Source organism: Pecten maximus, chromosome 12 (assembly GCF_902652985.1).
Source record: "Pecten maximus chromosome 12, xPecMax1.1, whole genome shotgun sequence".
Taxonomy (NCBI): domain Eukaryota; kingdom Metazoa; phylum Mollusca; class Bivalvia; order Pectinida; family Pectinidae; genus Pecten; species Pecten maximus.
In genome coordinates, this window is record NC_047026.1 from 17276953 (window position 1) to 17303702 (window position 26750).

General features: G+C 36.8%; 1 protein-coding gene across 1 annotated transcript in view; it reads left to right on the forward strand.

The window, feature by feature from the left end:
* LOC117339369 (sodium/potassium/calcium exchanger 3-like) overlaps nt 1–26750 on the forward strand; it is a 79176-nt gene that overhangs the window by 23476 nt on the left and 28950 nt on the right. Inside the window, exon 2 of the mRNA XM_033900923.1 lies at nt 21600–21797. Coding sequence (XP_033756814.1) covers nt 21600–21797 — 198 coding nt within the window. The remainder of the gene's footprint in view (nt 1–21599; nt 21798–26750) is intronic.

Here is a 26750-nt window from a genome sequence, read left to right on the forward strand (position 1 = left end):
CGAACGAATTGTCATTGTACGGAATTGGTCCTTCTTTATTATAGTATTAAAAAACTTCCAAATACCGATCCCTCTGAATTCCGAACACCGGACTGATTTTGTGTCCGGTTCCTGTTAAAATATACCAAAAATTACTTCTGAAAACCGGCCTTACCTGAGCGATTATGACACGAGGTCAGGCCAGTCAACCGTGAAACAACAACTGTGACGGGTATTGTGTGAAGCCTTATTGTCTCGGGCCCTACGTAGGTGATTTGTACAGGTATCCAATATATACCCCAAGGGGGCATTATGACGGATGGCCTAGTGTATAATCAACACGACAATTATGAAACAATGCCACACTTCATTGACGCGCGTTGGTTCGTTTATCTTCTCAATGCAAGTAGAGCTAGAAGCCTGAGTTTCGCATTTAATTTAAATGAGGCCCAAAAGGGGTTGTTTTCGTGAAGAAGCCCGTGATGTTTTTTTAGACAACAGCGATGTCGGAAATACGACCAGTATCATCTGATCAATTGTAATTGATATTGAAACAAAACATCTTCACACCCTTTAATATTATTTGATGTGTAAAATATTCTGTATAGGACTATTGGCCCCATCCACATGACGAGGCTTCACCGGATGTAACAAAATGTAGGCCGATCGTAAAGTGTAGTTGTACATGTGAAAATACTGTTTAAAACTATTGTTATAGTCATTTGCCTTTCTTATATATTCTGCAATATATACATTGATTAACTTTCATAATATGCATATTATTCAGACAATCCAAATTGTCTAAGTATGTACGTGCCGTTTTGTAATCGGGTGCATTCTAATAAAACATCGTCCAACCAATTATATCCGGAATTTGACCGGTCATTTTTCGATCAACTTCTCCAAACCGAACCCTCTATAAACCGAACAAATAGTCATGTCCCATGCATGTTCGGTTTATAGAGGTTCCACTGTACATTGTATTTATCCTAAAGTATGCCCCCTGGTGTATAAATATATACATGGTATTTATCCTAAAGTATGCCCCTAGTGTATAGAGATATACATGTACATGGTATTTATCCTAAAGTATGCCCCCTAGTGTATAAATATATACATGTACATGGTATTTATCCTAAAGTATGCCCCCTGGTGTATAAATATATACATGGTATTTATCCTAAAGTATGCCCCTAGTGTATAGAGATATACATGTACATGGTATTTATCCTAAAGTATGCTCCCTGGTGTATAAATATATACATGGTATTTATCCTAAAGTATGCCCCCTAGTGAATAGAGATGTACATGGTATTTATCCTAAAGTATGCTCCCTAGTGTAAACATTTATAATTAAAGTTTGGGGAGGAATAATTACTGAACCAGATTTAGTTTACTTATTTCACAATTCATGATTCTGCAAAAATGAAGAATGGGGCTTGGCTTATTTGTGGGCAAGGGCTTATTGTAGGCAAGGGCTTAATGCACAATGTAGCAGGCTGAACAAATTTAACTAGTAATGAAATATGACAAGCTGAAGCATAAACTCTTTAAATGAATCATGATGTTAATTTAGGGTGACATTCATAAATACAGGTATGCAAAACAAATTTAGATGCTGTTATGGTAATTGATTATGTAATAGGTGTCATTTGAATTGTGCTGAATACACATTATAATTTCTGTGAACCTCCAGGTCATGTTCTAGCCTTGACCCTCCATGTCTTAATAAACTATTAAAGATTTAATAAACACATTAGTTTATGATTGAGTCTAGCTCCAGGCAATACATATGACAATACTGCAAGAAATAATAATCTGATATGAATTGAATTCTGTCAAATAGTAAGTGTCTGTCACTCGCTCTAAAGTATGATGGGTTGGTATTAGGATCAATCAGAGAGAGCAATTTCACGTAACCTCAGGAGAAGATCTGAGGTGTAGTCGGGTTCAACGCTCCCTACCCGTGCTGGTTTGTGTTTCTCAGGAAGCTAAGAAACGGATCGTTCTTTGCTGTCGTGGTTGTGTATTTGGGCATGCAACGGGCCTCCTGTATGTTGCTCAGTGAGGTAGTCACCAACTACTACAGGGAGACCCCATAATGAATTTTTCATTGGTTATTCAACCTTCTTAATATAGGGTTTAGTCAGGACTTACAATGATTACTACCTGTAACCTGCATAAAAATATAAGTTTTCATGTTTGATCATTTGAGTGGTCCTTGTGAGTTTGTCATAGAGAGGTAGCTCTTCTACTTGCTTCGCAGGGATAAAAAGCTGTAAAATTTGTAAGAAGTCCTAAGTCATAAGAAGTCCTATACGAGGCCTGGGTAAAAAACCCGGACTAACTAATGAATTTATGGCCCAATCATCTGTTGTGATTGATATTATCAATCTTGGATGTAGTTTTCCATTTTTGATTGCCTTGTATCCAAATAAGGGGTTCTATAAACCCGGTGTCCACCATATTAAAGACAGGATGACATTGGCTTTATGTCTCCCAAGATCTGCATTATGGTGATATTACAGGAATAAGCTGTAATCCCTTAAGTTAAAATTTCCTATAGAAAACATTATAGAATTTAGTGAAAATAAAATTAATTGAGATTTTCTCCTTAAATCTAAGAATGCTTTTTCTATGTAAAATTTTAAACTAGAGAATTACATCAAATTAAGGAAAACTGATGAACCTGATGCCAGATTAAATAATTCACTGTCGATCTAAACAATTTTCATCAAACTTTTCCTTTTTTACAAATCTATCTAATAATATTCTGAATTTTCTACTCATTTAGAAATGGCTACCATATTGATTGAAATTTTCAATTTTTGTTGTACTTTTGTAAGATAGTAATGTAATTTAACCCAGCTGGCAGATATATATGGGCCACCTGTTTTCTGAATATAAGATCAAGGTATTGGGTCTGGGTTCCCTAATTGTACAGAAGTGTTTTTGTTTTAATTGACTTTAATTCCACACCTACACAGATTTTCATAGAACCTGTAGTACATCTGTTGTAGCCTTCGTTCAAAGTTGGTCAATAAATTGGGTAAAATATTCCTGCTCTGAAAATGAAAGTACCATATTTGTTCCACTAATGATTACATTACATTTACTTTGAAATGAAAGTACCATATTTGTTCCACTAATGATTACATTACATTTACTTAGTTTTAAAAGTTTTTTTTTGTTGTTGATCATTTTGATATTAAAACAATATAAAAATTGTGTGTGCCATATTGTCTAATTAGTTTCTATTAAAATAATTATTAATTAATTGTGATATATCTAAATTAATTCTTAACCTGGTGATGCATGATTTAAAGATAAAATCCTTTGACAGGTGCTATACTTTTTTCAAAAAATTATTTCATGTCAGGCATTTGTTGACAGAGTGAGTTTTCATTAGTGTACATTCAAATTTCTGGAAAATCGTGTTTAATTATTTCCAGAAGAATTTGCTTAATAAGCTAGAGCTATGCATACAAATAAATCCCTGTCATCAACACCATTTTAAGATGTAGTCATGTTAGGTGTAACTGCATATCATACCAGTGTGAACATTGAAAAATGACACCCATCCTTTTTGCATGTATAAGCTTTTATTGTTTTCATGTTAAACAGACATTACATTAGTGTCGCAATTAAAAATCATTTGTAAATTTAAGATCAACTTCAGGTCAGTCATATACAGGATAAGTCAAGGCCACGCAAGAGAGCTTTCTTGGTAAACCGATTACCTTTACAGCTCACTACAATAGTCATGCATTTGTGTGTATTGCCATATTTGCTTGCAAAGATCGAGTGACAAATTATAAGCGAGGATTAAATGGTCAGGTGTTGTGAGAGAGATTTAGTGATTTAAGATTAAAATGAGGGTACAAGGAATCACTGGTTACATTTGTAGACTGGTTTACATATGTTAGAAATAGGTCAACTGATGTGTTAGAAATAGGCCAACTGATGTGTTAGAAATAGGTCAACTGATGTGTTAGAAATAGGCCAACTGATGTGTTAGAAATAGTTCAACTGATGTGTTAGAAATAGGTCAACTGATGTGTTAGAAATAGGTCAACTGATGTGTTAGAAATAGGCCAACTGATGTGTTAGAAATAGGCCAACTGATGTGTTAGAAATAGGCCAACTGATGTGTTAGAAATAGGCCAACTGATGTGTTAGAAATAGGTCAACTGATGTGTTAGAAATAGGCCAACTGATGTGTTAGAACTAGGCCAACTGATGTGTTAGAAATAGGTCAACTGATGTGTTAGAAATAGGCCAACTGATGGGATATGTGTCAAGGAAGTATAGGTCCAAACCTCCCAACTTTTGGATTATACAAGTTACAAGTCAATAATAAATACATAAATAAATAAATAAATGAAAAATAAATAAATAAATAAACTGATGGACAGGTATCGGTGCGTTAGAAAAGTGGTGGGCTACTTTGAATGTTTGAAGTCTATATCATCATTTCATTGGTCATGTAAAGGTGTTCAATTTTCATAACCTGTGATTTGATTGGTCACCTTGAAAAATGTTTTATGTCTATATAAGGTATGATTTGATTGGTCAGTATATAAAGACATGTTTCTGTGTTATGTTTGATTTGATTGGGTCATTATGATCAAGAGTACATTGCAGCTGCTCCTCTTTTTTCCCTGAATTCTTCATGGAATCACATGCCTAAGGCTTCATGAATTAAATTATTTATTTTTAACATAAACATTTCATTTTCATTTGATACTAAAAAGTCACTTCATGCTGAGGGGTTTCAATCCTTTTTGCTGGTCAAAAAATCTTCAAGGTATTTAATAAGAGCTTAATTTGCTTGTAGTGATGATGACCTTTCGAGACAGTATATGTTCCAGGCTAATCCTATCAGTATCTTTTACGTGCTTGAGTCGGTTGAAATGATGATTAGAACTTGGGTTATATATCTTAATATCCTAATGAAGATGAGGACAACACATGCCTAGCTAATTAACTGGGTTCCAAATGTAACAGATTTTTCTACGAACCCATTACATGGAGCTGGCCATTATTGTATTGGTATATGTCTATGATGTCAAGTAACACGATCAAGCTTAGAAGTTAATATAACATGTCGTCTGTACCTTAGTTAATTTCATAGCATCTCTATACTTTGAATTACACACGCAGCTGGGATGTGATCATGCATTTGACAAATCGATTGAGTCTATCTCAACATTGAATTGTTTGTTATACATGGGCTGTCATGGTATAACAACATGGATGTCTTAATAGGTTACTGAACTGGAAAGGATTTATCCAAGTTGTCCTGCCGCTCCGAGTGAGTGGGAATTAGGATTATAGAGATGTGTGTACACTACTGTATATCGTAGTATCACAGGTCCAGCTCCCAACCTGTAGATCATGGTTTGTTTGCTGGGTTTATCACCCTATGAACAGCCAGGGTCATTTTTAGGCCAGGTCTCCTTGTAGTAGTTGGTGACTACCTCACTGAACGACATAGAGGAGGCAATTAAGTCACAATGGCGGCCATCCAGAGCAATAAGGTTAAAGTGTCTTGCCCAAGGACACAACCACGACAGCACAGACCAGCCTATTTCTCAGCTTCCTGAGAAACACAAACCGACATAGATAGAGAGTATCGAATGATGCACCTCAGATCGTCACAGAGGCTACACTGAAGTATCACAGGTCTAGCTCCCACCTTGTGGATCGCAGAGTATCACATCATGTGTATAATGCTCTTATGTTGAAAATGGCCCAAATTTGAAGTCTTTCCACTTCTATGAGAAGTGTTGTAGTACAAGATTTGAACAGTGTAACACACAAGCTACACTCCAAAATATTTGAAGATCAGACAAATCCAAAGAGACTAGATGCTGTTCCAATGTATGTCCAGTTGTAAGCTTTCAAAGTGTTCTGTTCACAATATTTGAAGGTTTAGATTATATTGCATGTTTTGAGAAAATCCGATGGGATATAATTAGATTTTTCGTTGTTTTCCATTTGCCTGACTAAATTATGAAATGTTGACGCAAAAATTGAGAATTATGCTGGATGCACTAGTAAGATGGACATGTTATCGATGTACATATATCTATAGAAAAGACCTGTTTTAAACCCTTCCAAATGGAGGGAAGAGCTGGGAACTCCAGACTAAAGCCAGCTTTCCCTGAAGCAGTATTTATTGCTATCAACTACAGCTGGTTGGATTTAATAGTAAAAAATGGTGTTTTTTTTCTACTGTATTGCCAAAAGAAGAATACTGTATGGAAACCTGGCTTTAGAAGGTCAGCTACTATCCTTCTTTTTTCACTTACCAGGAGTATATATCCTAAAGGGTTCTGTATACCATTAGGTATCCTAAAGGGTTGTATACCACTATAGGTATCCTAAAGGGTTCTGTATACCACTATAGGTATCCTAAAGGGTTCTGTATACCTCTAGGTATCCTAAAGGATTCTGTGTACCTCTAGGTATCCTAAAGGGTTCTGTATACCACTATAGGTATCCTACAGTGTTCTGTATACCACTAGGTATCCTAAAGGGTTCTGTATACCACTATAGGTATCCTAAAGAGTTCTGTATACCACTATAGGTATCCTACAGGGTTCTGTATACCACTATAGGTATCCTACAGGGTTCTGTATACCACTATAGGTATCCTAAAGGGTTCTGTATACCACTATAGGTATCCTAAAGGGTTCTGTATACCACTAGGTATCCTAAAGGGTTCTGTATACCACTAGGTATCCTAAAGGGTTCTGTATACCACTATAGGTATCCTTAAGTGTTCTGTATACCACTAGGTATCCTAAAGAGTTCTGTATACCACTAGGTATCCTAAAGGGTTCTGTATACCACTATAGGTATCCTAAAGGGTTCTGTATACCACTAGGTATCCTACAGGGTTCTGTATACCACTAGGTATCCTACAGGGTTCTGTATACCACTAGGTTTCCTAAAGGGTTCTGTATACCACTATATGTATCCTAAAGTGTTCTGTATACCACTAGGTATCCTAAATGGTTCTGTATACCACTAGGTATCCTAAAGTGTTCTGTATACCACTAGGTATCCTTAAGTGTTCTGTATACCACTAGCTACCCTAAAGGGTTCTGTATACCACTAGGTATCCTAAAGGGTTCTGTATACCACTAGGTATCCTAAAGGGTTCTGTATACCACTAGGTATCCTAAAGAGTTCTGTATACCACTAGGTATCCTAAAGGGTTCTGTATACCACTATAGGTATCCTAAAGGGTTCTGTATACCACTAGGTATCCTACAGGGTTCTGTATACCACTAGGTATCCTACAGGGTTCTGTATACCACTAGGTTTCCTAAAGGGTTCTGTATACCACTATATGTATCCTAAAGTGTTCTGTATACCACTAGGTATCCTAAATGGTTCTGTATACCACTAGGTATCCTAAATGGTTCTGTATACCACTATAGGTATCCTAAAGGGTTATGTATACCATTAGGTATCCTTAAGGGTTCTGTATACCACTAGGTATCCTAAAGGGTTCTGTATACCGTTAGGTATCCTAAAGGGTTCTGTATACCACTAGGTATCCTAAATGGTTCTGTATACCACTATAGGTATCCTTAAGGGTTCTGTATACCACTATAGGTATCCTTAAGGGTTCTGTATACCACTAGGTATCCTAAAGGGTTCTGTATACCACTATAGGTATCCTAAAGGGTTCTGTATACCACTAGGTATCCTAAAGGGTTCTGTATACCACTATAGGTATCCTAAAGGGTTCTGTATACCACTATAGGTATCCTAAAGGGTTCTGTATACCACTATAGGTATCCTTAAGGGTTCTGTATACCACTATAGGTATCCTAAAGGGTTCTGTATACCACTATAGGTATCCTTAAGGGTTCTGTATACCACTATAGGTATCCTTAAGGGTTCTGTATACCACTATAGGTATCCTAAAGGGTTCTGTATACCACTAGGTATCCTAAAGGGTTCTGTATACCAGTATAGGTATCCTAAAGTGTTCTGTATACCACTAGGTATCCTTAAGTGTTCTGTATACCACTAGCTACCCTAAAGGGTTCTGTATACCACTAGGTATCCTAAAGAGTTCTGTATACCACTAAAGGTATCCTAAAGGGTTCTGTATACCACTAGGTATCCTAAAGGGTTCTGTATACCATTAGGTATCCTTAAGGGTTCTGTATACCAGTATAGGTATCCTAAAGGGTTCTGTATACCACTAGGTATCCTTAAGGGTGTCTGTATACCACTAGGTATCCTTAAGGGTTCTGTATACCACTATAGGTATCCTTAAGGGTTCTGTATACCACTATAGGTATCCTTAAGGGTTCTGTATACCACTATAGGTATCCTAAAGGGTTCTGTATACCACTATAGGTATCCTAAAGGGTTCTGTATATCAGTATAGGTATCCTTAAGGGTTCTGTATATCAGTATAGGTATCCTAAAAGGTTCTGTATACCACTAGGTATCCTAGAGGGTTCTGTATACCACTATAGGTATCCTTAAGGGTTCTGTATACCACTATAGGTATCCTAAAGGGTTCTGTATACCACTATAGGTATCCTTAAGGGTTCTGTATACCACTATAGGTATCCTAAAGGGTTCTGTATACCACTATAGGTATCCTTAAGGGTTCTGTATACCACTATAGGTATCAGAGAAATCCATGACAACCACTATAGGTATCTCGCATATCTTTACATAGACAAACTGAGTAATGTATGGCCTTAGTTGGGAAATTGAGAAATTAATTGTAGGTATAACCATGATTAATAGTGGTGTACTCTTCTCCCCGACCAAAACCATTTTAATGATGATGGACAACATTCTGTAACAGATATCTACATATTTTTACAAGTAAAATTTCTGCGTTCTCTTCCGTTCTCCATATTATTTGTCACGAGATAGCTCGTGTCAAAAACCACATTTCCACAAAACATAAATGTCACATGAACAACTAATTACTGAGGAATCATACTCAGCCCCGGTAAATTTGTAAAGGTTAAAACTATCATATGTGGTGTAAGATCGTTAATTAGTGATAGGGGATGAAATTTTCTCGACTTTCTCTCTGTAAGCCCCTCCTAAATCAAAGGGAGATAATTATAGTGTTTGACGCACGCTTTTTCCTAATATACTTTTAATTCCTGTTATTTTCAAAGTTATTATTATATACTGTCTTTTTTGTCTCGTCTCTGACAAAAGTTGCGAGGGCGAGATTATGGTTTATGTTCTTCTGCTTCAGAGGAGCATGGTGGTAGGTTTGTCAACATTTCTTTTTAATAGTTTTGTCTTTAAATCTGGTGCTTCAAACATATAAGGGACTGTAATATATCAGACTGTCAGTCTCTAACTAATCTGATAGTAGGAATGATATTTCAGGCATAAAATTGTCTTACTGTATTCCACCGCACACTGTGAACAAAAATACAAAAGTGGGGGGCATTTAGTGTTACCCATGTCTGTTCTGACCTGTCGCATTGTGTACTGTCCCATCCTGTCCCATCACGTCCTGATGTAATATAACTAGCTAATCTCAGGAACTGCTGATGTAATCCTCACCAAACTGTGTTTCGGTTTGTCAAGCGGCAGCGGGGGCATTTATGTCTTACAGACATTTTCTAGTTTTGATATGTTTCAATTAGTGCACCTGCCCTCTTTTCCTGATTAAGATGGGGTGACATTTTCTAGTTTTGATATGTTTCAATTAGTGCACCTGCCCTCTTTTCCTGATTAAGATGGGGTGAGTTTGTAGGGGCAGGTGAGCTTATAGGGGCAGGTGAGCTTATTAGGTTGAACATGGTATTTGTTGATTTTTGAGAATAGTATAAAATCTGTACAGGTTATCAATAGATATATATTGAAGCAAGGACTGTTATGCTAGATTGGTTTTCTTTTATATTTGAGAGATCAATAATAATTTTGAATGAAAAACCTAATAATTAGGTGAATTTGGAGAATTAGCACTTTGTGAAGCACTTTCTTTTTCATTGCATCAGTGTTATATAGGCTAATTGCTTTCTATTTTAATGCACCTGGACTTTTTGTGTTTTTTTTGGGAATGATAAATTTTGTTAAATTTTGGAGTTTGCTTAAAACTCATTACCTGCATACCAAATGTTTTAAACAGAGGACATATATTTACTGGTATATATATTTTGTTATCTTTTTATAATATATATGCATATATGCGAACTGTTAGTACCTGAACAGCTGTGTTTTCTCCAATAAAAATGAATTTATTATCGTAAAATGTCTGTATTTGATTGTTGTAGCTATTAGATAATAGAATAAAGCATTACTTTTTAAGTAATATTTTGATGTATGATGATTTCTATGTGAATGTATTTTAACGATTTGTCCACCTGTGCTAACATTAAGTGAGTGTCACAGTAACATATCATAAAGGGATCTCTATTTCGCCCATCATTCACAGATTTTTATCCCATTTTACTTCAAAAGTTTCAAAGTTTCTCTGTCACCCCCTATAGATTGTAATATCTCTGTCAACCCTTATAGGGGTATGACAGATCACAGGTTCTTACAACAATACCATGATGTCACAGTGACAAAACACATCATGATGACAATTCAGTCACGTCATGATGACAATTCAATCAAGTCGCAATGACATTTCAATCGCGTCACAATGACAATTCAATCACGTCACGATGACAATTCAATCACGCCACTTTCAAAGTTGTGTTGCATTGTGATATTTTTTTTTCAATATGCTGCATAATCAAAAAGGTCTGATGGGAGAACAATAATCTTCCACTACCTTGAGGACGTGACAGAGAAATTTTCAACCCTCGAGATGATATTCTTGATTGTTTAACTCCTAGCAGCAGGTCGGGGAAGATTCTGTTAGTCACCATTGAAGGTCATCCAATGTCATATCATCACAATGTAGGTCATTCAATGTCCGTGTTATCACTGATGTAGGTCATTCAATGTCAATGTCATCACAGATGTAGGTCATCCAATGTCTGTGTCATGACTGATGTAGGTCATCCAATGTCCGTGTTATCACTGATGTATTGGTCATTCAATGTCAATGTCATCACATGCACAGATGTAGGTCATTCAATGTCAGTGTCATCACTAATGTAGGTCATCCAATGTCCGTGTTATGACTGATGTAGGTCATCCAATGTCAGTGTCATCACTGATGTAGGTCATCCAATGTCAATGTCATCACTGATGTAGGTCATCCAATGTCCGTGTTATCACTGATGTATTGGTCATTCAATGTCAATGTCATCACATGCACAGATGTAGGTCATTCAATGTCAGTGTCATCACTGATGTAGGTCATCCAATGTCAGTGTCATCACTGATGTAGGTCATCCAATGTTAGTGTAATCACTGATGTAGGTCATCCAATGTCAGTGTCATCACTGCTGAAGGTCATTCAATGTCAATATCACCACTATGTAGCTCATCCAATGTTGGTTACATTGTCCAATCAAAAATCTATGTCAGCAAAATAGGTTTTTGGATGCAAAAATGTTATGTGCTTGAAAATGATTAGATGTTATATATTTACATAATTAACTGCAATCATAGCAATTTATAATCATTAACAAGGAAACACTTTAAGTTAGGCATATTTCTCAAATTCACACCATTCAATATTTCAACTTGAGTTTGTGGTCTATAAAGGAGTTTAATTATTATGTATAGTACATGTGGTCTAATAAAAGAGTGTATAGTACACTGATGCTGACATTCTTTATAACTTCATCAATAGATTGGCTCTTCCTAAAGTGTGGAACCCTTTTTATAGCCGACAAGGCAACAGTATCACCTCGATTCTCTATCAATAATAGATTGTAGCAGAGCAGAAATAACACTAGTAGTCTATACCAGACCAAAGACCAAGCATCAGAATACTATCCAATGTGGCTGATAAATACAGGCTCTTTGAGAGATTCTGTCTTTCTTCAGGTTACGCTGTATTTGAGAGCATCAGTTAAACATAATTATAATTGGCAGGGACATTAATGTCTCTAAATTCAATAATAATTTAGTTCAGGATTGTTCTGGGAGTGTCTCTGCCATGCCTTCAATGTCTCTCTGACTGCCAGGCTTGACGATGCATGTTTCCTATGTAAATCATTGTACTGAAATTATTGAAATTATTGAAATTATTATACATTTTAAAAATGCTTGTATTTGAGTGGTCTGGCGGCACAGTGGTGACACACACGGTTTCACCGGAGGCAGCTGGGGTTTGATTTCCTTGTTGGACATGTCAAGCTTTAAAGGTATATGGGTCACCTGGCTACATGATCACATTGGTTTTCTCTGGGTACATGTTGTATACGTACATCCCACACTACACCCTTCATGTGCTTCCATCCAACAAGCATGATTAATATAAGTTGATTTAATTTGCTTCACAATTGCTTTGAAATAGATAAAATAAAGATATTTTCGCTATTGTGTAATTAACATATAGAGCATTTTTATTGCGGGATGTTTGAAAAAATATGACTTTTAAATGTTACACAGGTGAATGTTTAGTTCCTTGTCCTGGGAAAATTGAAAGCTACATTTCCCAAAATTTATCACAAAATGTCAGACTTTATCTGTAGCCGCAATCTTGATTGTGATGTGACGGTAGTATGATTAGCCTGTATTGCAGTAATGATGGGGGCTGAAGATATTTGTCACTGATGGCATGATCAGGGTAATACTCTATCAAAACACACAATGTCGTCTGGATGTTTATGATCAACAATTTAAAAAAAATCAGTTTTAAACGTTACAAAGGGTGCTTCTCTCGCTTTTTGTCATGGAAAGTATCATACATAGCATCAATTAGATGTCAAACAGACCTTTGATTTTAAAATAGGATGAGTTAGTCTGACTCTTAATGTCTTAACAATATTCACAAAAATGAAAATTTAAGCTTGTGAGTAACCTTAAAATGCAAGGTCAGCTTCTAAAACAAAGAAAGGTCTGTGTTAAATAAACTACCAATGAACATGCATAGGTGAAAGTGGTCAGTATTTAAAAACTGAAAACAGTATTTCCCACATGTAAACCTATGTTAAATTTTGGCAAAATCATCTACCACCCAGGTATTTCAGTATTTCAAGAATCAGACACTTTGACCCGTTCTTGTATAATATAGTCAAGTATTAAAACCTAACTTCTTTAAATAGAGCTGTATACCTATATAGACATTGGTTGTCCTTCCAATATATTTTGTCAGTGTCTGCCAATGTGTTTCTTGATAAAAAAGACATACATACCAAGCTTATGCCGTCCCAGCTCTATATATAGCTCTCTTCATTTAATGATGGCCATTTCTTCACACAACCAGCTAATATATGTGACTGGTTTAACTTTTAATTTTGAAAACTACAAGTAACTAACTGTACTGATATTTGGCCAGGAGGTACTTGGGGTAGATTATATTTAAGTTATTCCTCATGTGAATGTCCTTGACCATTTTTCAAGGTCACAGGGGTCAAATGTGTCAAATGATTTAAGAATCTTCTTCTCAAGAGGCCACATATTTTGTCAGTGGGTCTTTAGGACAAAGTGCTACATTGTTTAAAGTTTCCTCATGTATCTGACCTTATCTTTTTTTCAAGGTCACAGTACTCGCAGGAAAATTCTTTGAAGAATCTTCTTCTCAAGATCTGTAAGACCAAAATACCTGATATTTTGCCAGCTAGTACCCAGCAATAAAAGCATGGGGTGACATGTTATAAAATTTCCTCATATAAATCACCTTGGCCTATATTTTCTAGGCCACATGGGCTGATATTAAGTGAACAATTACTTGATAATCTTCTCAAGTTTTGAAATACTTAGGGTGCTCATATACTCAAAACATCACTAATAAAAAGTTGACATGAGAACTTAAAATAGCAAGTTTACCATTATTCCTGAATAAGTCAAGATCACCATGTGGGCAATTCAGGATATCTTGTTATTTTTTTTGGAGGGAAATTATGTCTTCTGGTAGAAATTGGAAATTTCTAGTTCTGCAAAAGTGTAATTGGGGCACATATAGATGCTAGATTTTTTGTCCTCACAAAACCCAATAAATTCATGATTTGGGGAATGGTTTATTACTTCATTGGGAAAATAAAATACAACATTAAGCGAATTGGAAATGGGGCCTAAAGTTGGAACCAAATATATAAATTCCAGTGCATTTTTTGTCTGTTGTGATGTTAACTAGGTCTATACTAGGCTACATGACTCATTTCAACAATATTTATTTCCATTTTAAGGTCAATTAACATTGAAAATTGTTGAACAGGTTTGATGTACTTGATATGTACAAAATGTAAATGTAATTATACAAGTGATTAAACTTCTCATGATGTTACAGTTAATTGAACAAATGTTAGAATTGTAAAGAGGTTTGTAATATCCAAGTTAGTTACCCTGGTAATCTAATTGGTTCAGTCTCTGACCTGTCTGTTTGTCGACGGTGTGTTAACTCGGTCTGTTTGTCTATCTGTGTGTTAACTCGGTCTGTTTGTCTATCTGTGTGTTAACTCTGTTTGTTTGTCTATCTGTGTGTTAACTCTGTTTGTTTGTCTATCTGTGTGTTAACTCTGTCTGTTTGTCTATCTGTGTGTTAACTCTGTCTGTTTATCTATCTGTGTGTTAACTCGGTCTGTTTGTCTATCTGTGTGTTAACTCTGTCTGTTTATCTATCTGTGTGTTAACTCGGTCTGTTTGTCTATCTGTGTGTTAACTCTGTTTGTTTGTCTATCTGTGTGTTAACTCTGTCTGTTTGTCTATCTGTGTGTTAACTCTGTCTGTTTATCTATCTGTGTGTTAACTCGGTCTGTTTGTCTATCTGTGTGTTAACTCGGTCTGTTTGTCTATCTGTGTGTTAACTCGGTCTGTTTGTCTATCTGTGTGTTAACTCGGTCTGTTTGTCTATCTGTGTGTTAACTCTGTCTGTTTATCTATCTGTGTGTTAATTCTTTCTGTTTGTCTGTCTGTATGTTAACTCGGTCTGTTTGTCTATCTCTGTGTTAACTCTGTCTGTTTGTCTATCTGTGTGTTAACTCTGTCTGTTTGTCTATCTGTGTGTTAACTCGGTCTGTTTGTCTATCTCTGTGTTAACTCTGTCTGTTTGTCTATCTGTGTGTTAGTTTGTCTGTCTGTATGTTAACTCGGTCTGTTTGTCTATCTCTGTGTTAACTCTGTCTGTTTGTCTATCTGTGTGTTAACTCTGTCTGTTTGTCTATCTGTGTGTTAACTCGGTCTGTTTGTCTATCTCTGTGTTAACTCTGTCTGTTTGTCTATCTCTGTGTTAACTCTGTCTGTTTGTCTATCTGTGTGTTAACTCGGTCTGTTTGTCAATCTGTATGTTAACTCGGTCTGTTTGTCTATCTGTGTGTTAACTCGGTCTGTTTGTCAATCTGTATGTTAACTCTGTCTGTTTGTCTATCTCTGTGTTAACTCGGTCTGTTTGTCTATCTCTGTGTTAACTCTGTCTGTTTGTCTATCTGTGTGTTAACTCGGTCTGTTTGTCAATCTGTATGTTAACTCGGTCTGTTTGTCTATCTCTGTGTTAACTCGGTCTGTTTGTCTATCTCTGTGTTAACTCTGTCTGTTTGTCTATCTGTGTGTTAACTCGGTCTGTTTGTCAATCTGTATGTTAACTCTGTCTGTTTGTCTATCTGTGTGTTAATTCTGTCTGTTTGTCTATCTGTGTGTTAACTCTGTCTGTTTGTCTATCTGTGTGTTAACTCGGTCTGTTTGTCTATCTCTGTGTTAGTCTATCTGTGTGTTAATTCTGTCTGTTTGTCTATCTGTGTGTTAACTCGGTCTGTTTGTCTATCTGTGTGTTAACTCTGTCTGTTTGTCTATCTGTGTGTTAACTCGGTCTGTTTGTCTATCTGTGTGTTAACTCGGTCTGTTTGTCGACCGTGTGTTAACTCTGTCTGTTTGTCTATCTGTGTGTTAACTCTGTCTATCTGTGTGTTAGCTCTGTCTATCTGTGTGTTAGCTCTGTCTGTTTGTCTATCTGTGTGTTAACTCTGTCTGTCTGTCTATCTGTGTGTTAACTCTGTCTGTTTGTCTATCTCTGTGTTAACTCTGTCTGTTTGTCTATCTCTGTGTTAACTCTGTCTGTTTGTCTATCTCTGTGTTAACTCTCTGTCTATCTGTGTGTTAGCTCTGTCTGTTTGTCAATCTGTGTGTAAACTCTGTCTGTTTGTCTATCTCTGTGTTAACTCTGTCTGTCTGTCTATCTGTGTGTTAACTCTGTCTGTTTGTCTATCTCTGTGTTAACTCTGTCTGTTTGTCTATCTCTGTGTTAACTCTGTCTGTTTGTTGACCGTGTGTTAACTCGGTCTGTTTGTCGACGGTGTGTTAACTCGGTCTGTTTGTCTATCTGTGTGTTAACTCGGTCTGTTTGTCTATCTGTGTGTTAACTCGGTCTGTCTGTCTATCTGTGTGTTAGCTCTGTCTGTTTGTCTATCTGTGTGTTAACTCGGTCTGTTTGTCTATCTGTGTGTTAACTCGGTCTGTTTGTCTATCTCTGTGTTAACTCTGTTTATCTATCTGTGTATTAGCTCTGTCTGTTTGTCTATCTGTGTGTTAACTCTGTTTGTCTGTGTGTTAACTCTGTTTGTCTGTGTGTTAACTCGGTCTGTTTGTCTATCTGTGTGTTAACTCTGTCTGTTTGTCTATCTGTGTGTTAGTCTATCTGTGTGTTAACTCTGTCTGTTTATCTATCTCTGTGTTAACTCAGTCTGTTAGTCTATCTGTGTGTTAACTCTGTCTGTTTGTCGACGGTGTGTTAACTCGGTCTGTTTGTCTATCTGTGTGTTAACTCTGTCTGTTTGTCGACGGTGTGTTAACTCGGTCTGTTTGTCTATCTGTGTGTTAATTCTGTCTGTTTGTCTATCTGTGTGTTAACTCTGTCTGTTTATCTATCTCTGTGTTAACTCAGTCTGTTAGTCTATCTGTGTGTTAGTTTGTCTATCTGTGTGTTAACTCTGTCTGTTTATCTATCTGTGTGTTAATTCTGTCTGTTTGTCTATCTGTGTGTTAACTCGGTCTGTTTGTCTATCTGTGTGTTAACTCTGTCTGTTTGTCTGTCTGTATGTTAACTCGGTCTGTTTGTCTATCTCTGTGTTAACTTGGTCTGTTTGTCGACGGTGTGTTAACTCGGTCTGTTTGTCTATCTGTGTGTTAATTCTGTCTGTTTGTCTATCTGTGTGTTAACTCGGTCTGTTTGTCTATCTCTGTGTTAATTCTGTCTGTTTGTCTATCTGTGTGTTAACTCTGTCTGTTTATCTATCTCTGTGTTAACTCTGTCTGTTTGTCTATCTATGTGTTAACTCAGTCTGTTAGTCTATCTGTGTGTTAGTTTGTCTATCTGTGTGTTAACTCTGTCTGTTTATCTATCTGTGTGTTAACTCTGTCTGTTTGTCTATCTGTGTGTTAACTCGGTCTGTTTGTCTATCTGTGTGTTAACTCTGTCTGTGTCTCTGTGTGTTAACTCTGTCTGTTTATCTATCTGTGTGTTAATTCTGTCTGTTTGTCTGTCTGTATGTTAACTCGGTCTGTTTGTCTATCTCTGTGTTAACTCGGTCTGTTTATCTATCTATGTGTTAACTCGGTCTGTTTGTCTATCTGTGTGTTAACTCTGTCTGTGTCTCTGTGTGTTAACTCTGTCTGTGTGTCTATCTGTGTGTTAATTCTGTTTGTTTGTCTGTCTGTATGTTAACTCGGTCTGTTTGTCTATCTGTGTGTTAACTCTCTGTCTATCTGTGTGTTAGCTCTGTCTGTTTGTCTGTCTGTATGTTAACTCGGTCTGTTTGTCTATCTGTGTGTTAACTCTGTCTATCTGTGTGTTAGCTCTGTCTGTTTGTCAATCTGTGTGTAAACTCTGTCTGTTTGTCTATCTGTGTGTTAGCTCTGTCTGTTTGTCGATCTGTGTGTTAACTCAGTCTGTCTATCTGTATGTTAACTCGGCCTGTTTGTCTATCTGTGTGTTAACTCTCTGTCTATCTGTGTGTTAGCTCTGTCTGTTTGTCAATCTGTGTGTAAACTCTGTCTGTTTGTCTATCTCTGTGTTAACTCTGTCTGTCTGTCTATCTGTGTGTTAACTCTGTCTGTTTGTCTATCTGTGTGTCAACTCTCTGTCTATCTGTGTGTTAGCTCTGACTGTTTGTCAATCTGTATGTTAACTCGGTCTGTTTGTCTATCTCTGTGTTAACTCTGTCTGTCTGTCTATCTCTGTGTCAACTCTGTCTGTCTGTCTATCTGTGTGTTAACTCAGTCTGTTTGTCTATCTCTGTGTTAACTCTGTCTGTTTGTCAATCTGTGTGTTAACTCTGTCTGTTTGTCTATCTGTGTGTCAACTCTGTCTGTTTGTCTATCTATGTGTTAACTCGGTCTGTTTGTCTATCTCTGTGTTAACTCGGTCTGTTTGTCTATCTGTGTGTTAACTCTGTCTGTTTGTCTATCTGTGTGTTAGTTTGTCTTTCTGTGTGTTAACTCGGTCTGTTTGTCTATCTGTTTGTTTTCACATTTCAAGGAGCTCTCATGTTTTCTCACGTTTGAAGAGCTCTCATGGGATTATCTTTGTTATCGTGGACTTTGTATCTTGATACATATATTGTATGCTCATTTTTGGACACATGCCTCTATTGGTCAGTGAGGTAGCCACCAGCTACTACAAGGACCTCTAAAGGACTGCATTTTTGGGTTAGTGGTCTCAGTATGTGAATGAGTGTAGTGTGGGTGTGGGGTCACTCAATTCACAGATGGTTATCCTAAAATCCAAGCAAACAACAATACCTGGAAGCTAATGGAAAAACAAAAGAAAACTATTTCATGGAGCACCTACTTTTGAGATTAATGAAGAAAAATAATGCAGTTAATGAAAATTGATATCTGCTTGAAGCCAGAGAACAATGACCTCTAGCTTCAATGGCTGACCAGGTATTGTAGTATCAAGCTCGGTCTTCTATATATAGTTTAAGTATGGCATATCAGGTGTCTTTAGCTGTCTTGTACTACACGTTTATTTGTGGATGAATAACTGTTTTAGAAAAAAAAAATCAACAGTAAAAGAAACAGAAGATCCACATCAAATATCAATAAAGTGGTAGGATACAGTATCTGTTACCATGGCAACAATATATGTCTGTGTGGCTTCCATTACTAGTTGAATGCGGGAGATAATGACACACTTTTGGGTTTCTTGTTTTAAATTTCAATAGAGTAAATGGTTGTTTCTTCAATAAATGAAAGAAACTGGATTTTGGAATGATTTCTGGCAGTCGAAGCCTGATGCTATGAGATGTTGCTGTTTGGCATTCATTACCTAATCTGCCCAGGATGTAGTTGTGGAGTATAGAATTATTCTCATCCTAGAGGGTTTCTTGTCTGCATAAGCTGCTCGAATTACTGTATCGGTGGATCTGTCATTCATTAGCTGCTGTAACACTTGTGAAATAAAAGTGAGAGATTATAGCAGAAAGTGTCAGAAAAAAAATCTGAAACTCGAGAAGAATCTATAATCTGGTTAATGAAACTTAGCACAGAGTATTCTGCCAGGGCTTGATTTAGTCAACATATTCAATTAAACAACGCTTATCTTAAGACGTTTGTACTGATGCATGGATTTGATACTGAATAATCTTATTCGGCAAAATCAATATGCAGGTCATATGGTATATTGTGTTTCAGAATTGCATATAAATCCTCCATTTCATTCATGTTAGATAATTCAACCCGAAGCTATGATACTTGTATTGAATCTTGCTTACGAGTACTTTTTTCTGTATTCCATGTAATGGCTCCATATTCATGTTTATGTATGATCGGTCTTACTAGGGACAGACAATTATCAAAGAACCAACCCTCCTACATGTTGGAAAACAAGATATAGATATCACAAAAATTCTGTACAGAGATGATGAATTGTGTGGTTTACATATGGCCAAGCCTCGTGGTATCAGATGTAATGTTAATGATGAAAACTCTGATGAATCCTTGCTCCCTAGTCATTTAATCTCGTCCTGGTAATGAGGAAAAGTCAATCATGTTTGGGATCTAATGTCCTGAAATAGATCAACTACATTGAAATTTAGCGATCGTAGTTGTCATATGAAATATATCAGTCCTAACATTCTGTGTTTTCTGTTGAAATCAAAGACTGCAGCTTAAAGCAGGGATTTTGATTAAATGGAGAGAGAAAAAAAAGGATGTTTCACAAGATTACCTTCAGGAGAGATTTTCCTTTGGTTTGATTTATGCGTTGTCATTGATTAGAAAAAGATCAAATAACAAAAATTAATTGGATCTCAGCGCATCGTCAGTTTGTGAAATCTTCAGAATGATGTTAAGACTCTTTGAGGAATGATTAGACGAATTAAATATATATATTTGAAGTTGGAAAACTGAGGGCCAAACGAGTGCTCAGAATTGATATCAGCTGATTGTCAAAGTTAATTATATTTTACACGAAAAATGATATAAAACCATATGAGTAAGTGGTAGAATTTAGTGATGACAGCAGGATTTCTAATTCTTATCTCAAAATCAGTTTCAGAACAGGAATGATTCCTAATATAATATGGTTTTTAATAGGTACTGGGTGATTTTCAACATACATAGACTAGAAAAGTTTTTATTACTCTTAAATGTGTTTTAAAATATATGTATGGCATTCAATAAATGCAAAATTTCAGATTCAAGGCTAACGAGATATTTCAATTAATTCTTGGCTGTAAGAATTCATGCCATTGAGGATCACTGAGATACGAGTATAAATACATGTATATATACACAAATGACGAGGGAAGACAACTTTATGACTACAACCCTGACCGGGCCTCATGGTTGAGGTGCAGCTGCATAAGCTGCAGGTATTTCTGACTTGGCAATTTGGTGCCATAGAGCATGAGTTTGAGGCCTTGTCAGGGCACGAGTCATCAAGTTGTCTTCCTGTCATATATGCACTATATGTGTTGGTAAAGATTTGAATTTCCTGTCGTAGTTATACTGTGGTGCATACATATATATATATGTAGTAGGAGTGTGGAATGAATTAAAATTAAATTAAACAGTTTTGTCTCAAGGCTAAAAAATCTATCCTGCAAAAATATAAGCCTATGGTAATAAGCCAAGCAATGCTTATCACAGTTCATTGAACCTAACATTGTATCAAATTTAATGCAATTTTTGCCCCATGGATATAACTACTGGATAGTTAACCGTAGTAGTGTTTTGTCTCATTCTAGCCATTCGCGCTGACTGCTGAATTGTTTGGAAATAAATTTGAAAATTAAGGAAAAAAAAAAAATGAAAATGCTTAGAAATGTTCAAAACAAATTATAATTTTGATCGTTAACCACAGTAATATATATGTTTTTCCGCATAAGAAGGTTTAATAATCACAAGGAATAGATAATTTTCATATACATGTATCAGACCTATACAATTTAGTCATAAACAAAGTACAGAGAATATCATTTGTATGTATTTTCATTGACAATACTGTATTTGATATGTGATCTGAAAAATGCACCAATCCCTCAAAAAAATTTCACATGCTTGATTAATTAAGGTACTTATTTTATTGTGTACTTCGTGTGTTTCAGTGGAGTCGCGTCACCTGACAGGCCTTGAGAACTGTACCCCGCGGGCCGTGGAACAGTTCCCGAAGGGGCTGTTTAGCCAGGAGGATCGTGTGCGGGGTGGGATCACCATTCACATCCTCGTGTCTCTCTACATGTTCCTGGGATTTGCCTATCTTTGCGATGACTACTTTGTGCCTTCTCTTGAAATCATCTGTGATAGTAAGTCATATGAGGCTCCGAGATAGTATGTTATATAAGTTCACTGGGGCTGTGATTATATAAGTTAGTCATATGAGGTCTTTTACTCGGGGCTCTGAGATAGTACATCATGTGATAGTTGTTCGCTAGAGGGGATGTTATAGTAGTCCTATGATGGTCGTTCACCGAGGGGATGTGATCGTCATATGATGGTCGTTCAGTATGAGAATGTATTAGTACGTCATACGATGGTTGCTTACTATGGGAATGTGATAATACGTCAGATGATAGTTGTTCATACGATGGTTGTGCTTTAACTGGGGGTCCTGTGATAGTCATTCGCTCCCGATTATTCATAGGGATGGTTCACACAAGGTCATTTATACAAGATAGTTCACACAAGGTAATTTATACAAGAAAGTTCACACAAGGTCATTTATACAAGAAAGTTCACACTAGGTCATTTATAGGAGATGGTTTACACAAGGTCATTCATAGGAGATGGTTCACACAAAGTCATTCATACGAGATTGTTCGCACAAAGTCATTCATACGAGATGGTTCACACAAGGTCATTCATACGAGATGGTTCACACAAGGTCATTCATAGGAGATTGTTCACACAAGGTCATTAATACAGGATAGTTCACTCAAGGTCATTCATATGAGATGGTTCACACAAGGTCATTTGTAGGAGATGGTTCACACAAGGTCATTCATAGGAGATGGTTCACACAAGGTCATTCATAGGAGATGGTTCACACAAGGTCATTCATAGGAGATTATTCACTCAAGGTCATTCATAGGAGATGGTTCACACAAGGTCATTCATACGAGATTATTCACTCAAGGTCATTCATATGAGATGGTTCACACAAGGTCATTCATAGGAGATGGTTCACACAAGGTCATTCATAAGAGATGGTTCACACAAGGTCATTCATAGGAGATGGTTCACACAAGGTCATTCATAGGAGATGGTTCACACAAGGTCATTCATAAGAGATTGTTCACACAAGGTCATTCATACGAGATTGTTCACACAAGGTCATTAATACAGGATAGTTCACACAAGGTCATTCATGGGATATGGTTCACACAAGGTCATTCATACGAGATTATTCACTCAAGGTCATTCATATGAGATGGTTCGCACAAGGTCGTTCATAGGAGATGGTTCACACAAGGTCATTCATACAAGATTGGTCACACAAGGTCATTCATACGATATAGTTCACAAGGTCATTCATACAAGATGGTTCACACAAGGTCATTCATACAAGATTGTTCGCACAAGGTCATTCATACAAAATTGTTCGCACAAGGTCATTCATACAAGATAGTTTGCACAAGGTCATTCATACAAGATGGTTCCCACAAGGTCATTCATACAAGATGGTTCCCACAAGGTCATTCATACAAGATGGTTCACACAAGGTCATTCATACCAGTTGTTGCATACAATGTATATATTATGATTAAGGCAATAAAAGTTCCCAGATCTATGTATCTCCCAGATCTATCTGCAACATTATTCATTAGTATTTTGTATGCAAATAAGACACTTTGTGTTCAAATCATGGCTATTTCTGTGTGTGATAATGCAATTATTGTCCGTCCTTGGGGCTAGGATTATCATTCTTAAAATAGCAGCTGATTCAGCTAGCCTGTTGTCAGGACAATTAAGTTGCCAATCAATTTAGGTAAATTCTGTTTGTTGTGTATGCTCCATTCTAAACCAAAAGATATTTACAGAAAATAAAAAATTCTTAGGTGTTTAATTAAGTTTTTTTTTTTTAATTATTCACTATTTTTAGTGAGACATACCTAAAAAAGGATTGGTATTTTTTATCACGTTTCCGGTGTAATCAGCATTGGGAAGGATGTTGGACATCACTTGAAGTGGTTTCATAAATGTCTATTATACAAATTACTAGACACTGGGCTATAATTGAAAATATGTTTATTTCCGCTTTACTGACCTGTGCTAGAAGGTGTTGGGTATAAGAAGATGGGTAAAATATATCATTTTTTTACAGGTACAATATTATCTATTTCTCTTCCATAACCTAAAACATTTTAGTAACCTATAAAATGAATTGTATAAAGGCATATCAAAAAGAACACAAGGCACAAACATTAATAAATGTAAACTCATGATAATTAAGTATAAATGTTGTTTTAGAAAACAGAAATGATAGAATCCGAATATAATATCTTGAGTATTAGGGGTGTTGTGGGTGGGTATGTAGGAAGGGGAAACAATCAATATTTGATTTTATGCCCTATTGTTAAAAAATAATCTAGATGCAGACAGAACTTAGAGATCATGTATACGATGGATCGGATTATTAAGGATGGATATAAAGTCGATGATACAATTTTGACTTGGATATTTAAATGGGTTTTCATTTTCTATGAGATTTTACAATTTCACAAACCTTAAATTGTTTATCAAATTACTCAGAAAACTTACATTTTGGCAGGTTTAATTTTGAGATCAAAATTTGGAGGGTTTAATCAAACAACATTTCATGTGACAATCGATTTCTGACTGGCACTGCCAATGAAAAACACCCCAGGGTGTATTAAATTAGTGACATATGCAAAAATATAACATATTGGTCAAATTCAGTGGATAACATGCCAATTATGTGATAATAACAATGGTATATCATGACCATTAAAGGGGCAATGGAATAAACCATGAACAGGTTTTATCTGTTCTAGTCCTGTCATCCCTTTTGGTCATATGAAACTATACTAGATTCAAAGGTTAGAAGATTCTATTGTACATTTGAAGGGGTGACATTTATTAATGATCTTGAAGCCGGGTATTTAAGGTTCTGGCCAAAATCTAGTTATTGACAGATTTGGGTGGTCAGTGATATAATGAATACACAAAACTGATCTAGTTAGTAGTCATATGTTTTATGTTGGTGTGACCTGGTGAAGCCTTGATACTCCAGGATTGTTATGCTTACATACTGTGTAGATCAGAGTAAGAGAGGAATGGGGAATACTTTACTTCTATAATAGTTGATCCTACTTTGAAATTGGTGATAAATAATTTCCTGTTGTTGAGTGAAATTATAATCTAAACATATAGATATCGATATACTTACCAATCTTTATATAGTAAAATCTTTATATAGTATTTAAGTCAAATTGAACAACACAGCCTAATCAACAAACAATGTTCATTCAGGTATCTGTCTTCTCCCTATTACAATGTAGCCTCCCCTGTGTGGCCATTCTTTCAGTTACCTCTCCTGTTTGACTATCCTTCCGTTTACCTCCCCTGTATGGTCATCCATTCAGTTAGCTCCCCTGTATGGTCATCCATTCAGTTAGCTCCCCTGTATGGTCATCCATTCAGCTAGCTCCCCTGTATGGTCATCCATTCAGTTACCTTCCCTGTTTTGGACATTCTTTCAGTTACCTCTCCTGTTTGACTATCCTTCCGTTTACCTCCCCTGTATGGTCATCCATTCAGTTAGGCTCCCCTGTATGGTCATCCATTCAGTTAGCTCCCCTGTATGGTCATCCATTCAGCTAGCTCCCCTGTATGGTCATCCATTCAGTTACCTTCCCTGTTTTGGACATTCTTTCAGTTATCTCCCCTGGGTTGGACGTCATTTCAGCTACCTCCGCTGTATGGCCATCCAGTCAAGTTACCTCCCCTGTGTTGGACATGGCCATCCTTAATCAGTTACCTCCCCTGTATGGCCGGCCATCCTTAATCAGTTACCTCCCCTGTTTAACCATCCTTTCAGTTACCTCCCCTGTATGGCCATCCTTGATCAGTTACCTCCCCTGTTTAACCATCCTTTCAGTTACCTCCCCTGTATGGCCATCCTTAACCAGTTACCTCCCCTGTATGGACATCCTTATCCAGATACCTCCCCTGTATGGCCGGCCTTCCTTAATCAGTTACCTCCCCTGTATAGCCATCCTTAATCAGTTACCTCCCCTGTTTAACCATCCTTTCAGTTACCTCCCCTGTTTAGCCATCCTTTCAGTTACCTCCCCTGTATAGCCATCCTTAATCAGTTACCTCCCCTGTTTAACCATCCTTTCAGTTACCTCCCCTGTATAGCCATCCTTAATCAGCTACCTCCCCTGTATGGCCGGCCATCCTTAATCAGTTACCTCCCCTGTTTAACCATCCTTTCAGTTACCTCACCTGTATGGCAATCCTTATCCAGTTACCTCCCCTGTATGGCCGGCCATCCTTAATCAGTTACCTCCCCTGTTTAACCATCCTTAATCAGTTACCTCTCCTGTATGGCCATCCTAAACCAGTTACCTCCCCTGTATGGCCGGCCATCCTTAACCAGTTACCTCCCCTGTATAGCCATCCTTAATCAGTTACCTCCCCTGTTTAACCATCCTTTCAGTTACCTCCCCTGTATGGCCATCCTGAATCAGTTACCTCCCCTGTTTAACCATACTTTCAGTTACCTCCCCTGTATGGCCATCCTTAACCAGTTACCTCCCCTGTATGGCCATCCTTAATCAGTTACCTCCCCTATGTGGCTGTTATTTCACTTATACCTCATGTTTGTCCATCCATTCATATACTTCCCTGTCTGCAAGCATATCTTCTCCACTCACATATATTAACTATCCTGTCTTGTCAAGCCTTTTTGTTTTAATTAAATTCCCAGTAGTCTCTTTCTGTATTCTGTCCTATGTAAACCATTTCCACTCCCCCTCTAGACCCATCATCTGTCATGACCACTTTAGTAATGATTGTCTTAATGCACTGGTCCAATAATCAGACACATTATTTGTGTTATCTCCATACTGTAGTAATTGGTCAAACCTAAGACGGATACTAGATATCTCCCCCTCCAGTTATTTATAGCATTTTATAATAGTAATTTTGTCAAGATTTCTAGTTTCCATATGTTTGGTTTTCGACCTCAATTCAAGTGGAAAAGGGAAGATGTACGAACCAAATTCCCAATT